Genomic DNA, 5,654 nt, shown 5'->3' with positions numbered 1-5,654 from the left:
GATATTCATATTTTATAATTTTCATACATATTTATATATACACATATATGTGTATTTACATATATATATGTTTACTAACTATATGAGGTAGTTACCACAGCTCAGTTTGATAATCAATAATCATTTTGATATCAATAATGATCTATTTCCTACAGTTTTTGTAAAGTTAAAAAAAACTGCCCGTTTTAGAAGAATCCCTAATACAAAGTGAGTATTAAACAAATGTATATGGTGGTGATGGTGATGAAGATGATGATGATGATGATGGTGATGAAGATGAAGATGAAAACACATCCCATGAAATTATACTGCAATTAAAGGACTGATTCCTGTCAATAGCATTTTCAATGATTTTGCTGATTTCTTTTTGATTTTTAGTCTCAATCTATTTCTTACAGAAGTTGTATTTACAAGGTCTTCTTTGGAGAACAGTGTGGAGATTCCTCAAGAAATTAAAAATAGAGCTTCCCTATGACCCTGCAATTGCACTGCTGAGTATTTACCCCAAAGATACAGATGTAGTGAAAAGAAGGGCCATCTGTACCCCAATGTTTATAGCAGCAATGGCCATGGTCGCCAAACTGTGAAAGAACCAAGATGCCCTTCAAAGGATGAATGGATAAGGAAGATGTGGTCCATATACACAATGGAGTATTATGCCTCCATCAGAAAGGATGAATACCCAACTTTTGTAGCAACATGGACGGGACTGGAAGAGATTATGCTGAGTGAAATAAGCCAAGCAGAGAGAGTCAAGTATCATATGGTTTCACTTATTTGTGGAGCATAACAAAGAACATGGAGGGCATGGGGAGATGGAGAGGAGAGGGAGCTGAGGGAAACTGGAAGGGGAGATGAACCATGAGAGACTATGGACTCTGAAAAACAAGCTGAGGGTTTTGAAGGGATGGGGGTTGGGAGGTTGGGGAACCAGGTGGTGGGTAATAGGGAGGGCATGTATTGCATGGAGCACCGGGTGTGGTGCAAAAGCAATGAATACTGTTACACTGAAAAGAAATTTTTAAAAATGAAACAAGATGGGACTGGGAGGGAGACAAACCATAAATGACTCTTAATCTCACAAAACAGAGGGTTGCTGGGGGGAGGTGGTATTGGGAGAGGGGGAGGGGGTTATGGACATTGGGGAGGGTATGTGCTATCATGAGTGCTATGAAGTGTGTAAACCTGATGAATCACAGGCCTGTTCCCCTGGGGATAAAAATACATTATATGTTTAGAAAAAAAAATAAAACAAGAAAGCATGAATACCCAACTTTAGTAGCAACATGGACGGGACTGGAATGTGATTATTCTGAGTGAAATAAGTCAAGCAGAGAGTGTCAAGTATCATATGGTTTCACTTATTTGTGGAGGATAACAAATAACATGGAGGACATTGGGAGATGGAGAGGAGAAGGAAGCTGAGGGAAATTGGAAGGGGAGGTGAACCATAAGAGACTATGGACTCTGAAAAACAACCCGAGGGTTTTGAAGGGGCAGGGGTGGGAGGTTGGGGGAACCAGGTGGTGGGTAATATGGAGGGCATCCATTGCTCTAGTGGAGCACTGGGTGTTGTGCAAAAACAATGAATACTGTTACGCTGAAAAAATAAATTAATTAATTTAAAAAAAAGTGGAAAAAAGTTGTGTTTACAAGTTCTTTTCTAATTTGAGAAACTTATTTTAATTAGAATTGTCATAAATTATTCTCTGGAGTGTTGTTTCAGTAGAAGCTATGTCCCTAGAGAAGCAGAAATAATGAACTCGGGCTTCCCTTCTGTTTTTATATTACAATAATCTGTACATGTGATCATTGGCACACCATAGTATTGATTCATTCATTCCTACACAGAGTCCTTATACAGTGTCCTATAACCATAGTCATATACTCCTGTGACCTTGTTTCTTAACATTCTGAGACTATCAGGAGAATGCAGTCCATAGAGGTGATTCCAATCATGGATGACACCCAAACCATGCAGTTATAAAGTAGGAATACTCTGAAACCATGCACTTGCATGTTCATAAGAATTCTGAGGTTCCAGCAGGTAAGCAAAGAATTGATAATATTCTATTCTTTCAACTGATGGTCTCTCTTTCCCCTCCATTTCTCACTAACTGATAACATGTAAAATTTTGGAATTGATTGAAAGGATTGTTATTGTCCCAACTTGGGACTTTAGTGTTTATCTTATACTACTAGTGCTCTCAAGGCATCCATTAATTGTCCATGATCAAACCAATTATTTAGCAGATTACAGGAAAGACTCACAAATAAAACACCTTACTCCACAATTATATTTTCCCACCAAATCAATTAATATTTCCTTTCCCATCTGTGATTAAAGGAAAGTAAACTGTGGCCCTTCATAATATATCATCACATTAAGAAATCTAGTACCTATTAACTAAACTGCAGAATTTGTGTTATTAAATCAGGAATAGTCATTATAAAGAATCACAGTGCAAACTCCCAAAATTAATCCAATTTTTTCTCTTCTATCATAAAATGAATAATACATAAAATTCAGAAATTTATCTGAATAAATTCTCACTTGCTTCCTCATTGTTAAGTAAATAAATAAGAATAAAAGTCATCAAAAGAAAAAACTAAATATTTTTGGTCAGAAAAAAATGACCAAGCCTAAATTAAAAGACACAAGATCTTGCCTTATTTCCAATTTTGACCCTTCAATGATATAAATTTTAGCTAATCTCTACAACATTCATCCATCACATCTATTGAAGAGCAGCAATAGACATTTTTAATTAAATTAGCATTTCCAACACCAATAAGTAAGAAATTTGTGTTTCCTGTAACCTGAAATTTGAAATCACTCCCTAATTCTAAATTTTATTTAACAAAAAAAAGAAACTTAATTAATTAATTAATTAATTAATTAAAACAACAACAATCTCCTCTCCATGAGTGGTGCTGTTTTCTCTGTCCTTTTTAGTTTTGATTTGCAGTATGAACTGTAAAAAATTAGGCTTTGCTGCTTCTCTTAGTCAAATTCAAAAACATCAATTATTTTCTCCTTCTTCCCTAATGTTTTCTGTGTTTGAATTTTAAGATAAATTTAATCACAGTGATAAAGTCATATTTTGATTATTTTTTCTCTTAAATGACCCCTGAACGTCTTATTCACTATGAAATGTGATTCTATAGAGTGATTACATGAGACTGACTTTATTTTCCTTACTGGTCAATTTAACTGTAACAGACGTTAGAACCTGCAACTCAGGAGTCATGAACCTATTACTGATTGTGTATATATTTGTTGTTGTTGTCTTTTTTGTTGTTCTTTTTAATACTTTTTCTTCCAATGAAAATAAAATAGCTTTTTAAAGCTATTCTGTACACATATATTAAGATAGAATTAGACTTGACTGCAACACTGCCAGCACTCTGAATGAATGCCTTTACATCTGAATTAATTAAGGTCACTGTGTTATATCTATATCAAAGGGCACACTACTCATCTGTTCACATGCAGAGCTAACTTCAGTCTTGGAGTCCCTACACAGAGGGGAGCATCACTGGTCTTTCAATAGAGCACTTTTCACAATATTACTGTAGAACTATCCTTCATACTTCATCTCAGGACTTATTTATATATGGGGAAAATATAATTTGTTTAATTTTTTCCATTATCATTCCTCCACAAAGAGAAACATGACTGATAGCTACAGATAGGGTACGTCTAATGTTGAGTTTCAAAGACCAACCATGAACATATCTTTTTTATTATGTCAGGTGGAAGTGGCAACATTATGGATCACAGAAACAAGACCAGAGTCACTGAGTTCATTCTTCTGGGGTTTCAGAATGAGAAAGAAATAGAAATTCTTCTTTTTTCTGCCTTCCTGCTCATGTACATGACATCTCTGATTGGCAACACCATGATCATCATTTTGGTGTGTGGTGACTACCGTCTGCATTCACCCATGTATTTCTTTGTAGCCAATCTTTCTTTCCTTGAAGTTGCCATCACCTCCACAGTGGTACCTAAGATGCTAGCTAACACATTTTCCTTAACCAAGACAATATCCTTTGTGGGATGTCTTACTCAGTCTTTCTTCTACTTCTTTCTGGGATCCACAGAATTCTTCATCTTGGCCGTCATGTCTTTTGATCGATATATTGCCATTTGCAACCCACTGAGGTATGCCATCATCATGAATAAACAGACATGCATATTCTTGCTTCTAGGATCTTATGTGGGTGCATTATTGTCAATTTTAGTGCCATCAATCTTAACTGGTCCTCTTCCCTTTTGTGGGCCAAATATAATCAATCACTTTTTTTGTGACAGTGGTCCAGTGCTAAAGCTGGTCTGTGCAGACATCTCTCTGGCTGAGGTGGCTGACTTTATTTCCTCTGCTGTGTTGCTCTTGGGCTCTTTGCTCCTGACAGGAGTGTCTTACATGTACATTATTGTTACTATCCTTAGAATTCCCTCTGCCCAGGGACGACAGAAAGCTTTCTCCACTTGTGTTTCACATATCACTGTAGTGACACTTTATTATGGAAGCTCGATCTTTATCTATGTCCGTCCAAAAAAGGAAAATGTGATGGATGTTAACAAATTTGCCACAGTGCTGAATACCATTGTAACACCAATGCTGAACCCATTCATCTACAGCCTTCGAAATGAGAAAGTCAAAGAATCCCTGAGTGATGCCTTCAAAAAATGTGTAGGGATATCGACAAATTCAAGAGCTTTAAGATCTGAAAAATAATACTTTTGCAACAAATATATCTTCATATGGTGAAAAAAAGATTTTGTCATGTATCTAAAAGTTACTATTCTGGCAAAAGGAAGAGATTCAGGTGACCATAGATAACTTCCTAAGCCATATCCAGGTTTACTGAGGAGTAATGCACATAGATCTGAAAATGTGTACATACATTTGTAATATATACACACATATTGAGAGGCAGACACACACACACACACACACACACACACACACACACACACACACACACACATTATCATTGTTTCCATTTGTTTTCGTAACTCCAGTGTTTTAAAAATAACGTCCTAGGGGTGCTTGGCGGGCTCAGTCAGTTTAGTGTCTGCCTTCAGCTCAGGTCATGATTCAAGGGTCCTGGGATCAATTTCCACATCTGGCACCTTGCTCAGGCAGGGAGTCTTTTTCCCTCTGACATCCACTCCCCCTGCTTGTGAGCTTACACTCTCTCTCTCTGTGTGTCTGTTACTCTTCCATTGACAAAAATAAATACATAATATCTTTGAAAAATACACTACAATCTAGTGATTTGAATTCAAACAGAGCTGGTATTAGGTGTTTCTGCCTTGATATGTTCATAGCTTTATTACACTGTAGGGAATTACTTCAGCTAATGAAGTTGGACATAATTTTTTTAAAGATTTTATTTATTTATTTGTTAGAGAGAGAGAGAGAGAGAGAGAGCACAGGCAGACAGAGTGGCAGGCAGAGGCAGAGGGAGAAGCAGGCTGCCTGCCAAGCAAGGAGCCCAATGTGGGACTGGGTCCCAGGACACTGGTATCGTGACCTGAGCTGAAGGCAGCCACATAATAAACTGAGCCACCCAGGCATCCCAGACATAAAAGAATTTATAACAAGAGGGCTTTTTTTTTTTAACCCTTGCTTCCCTTGACTTTG

General features: G+C 36.9%; 1 protein-coding gene across 1 annotated transcript; it reads left to right on the top strand.

Moving 5' to 3' along the window:
• Nucleotides 1-3,773: 3,773 nt before the first annotated feature.
• On the top strand, nucleotides 3,774-4,742 carry LOC123938378 (olfactory receptor 6M1-like). The gene has a single exon (XM_045999714.1). The coding sequence runs from the start codon at nucleotides 3,774-3,776 to the stop codon at nucleotides 4,740-4,742; it is 969 nt and encodes a 322-aa protein (XP_045855670.1).
• Nucleotides 4,743-5,654: the final 912 nt, after the last annotated feature.

Source organism: Meles meles, chromosome 3, assembly GCF_922984935.1.
Source record: "Meles meles chromosome 3, mMelMel3.1 paternal haplotype, whole genome shotgun sequence".
NCBI classification, from domain to species: Eukaryota; Metazoa; Chordata; class Mammalia; order Carnivora; family Mustelidae; genus Meles; species Meles meles.
This window is presented reverse-complemented; position numbering and strand designations above follow the sequence as displayed.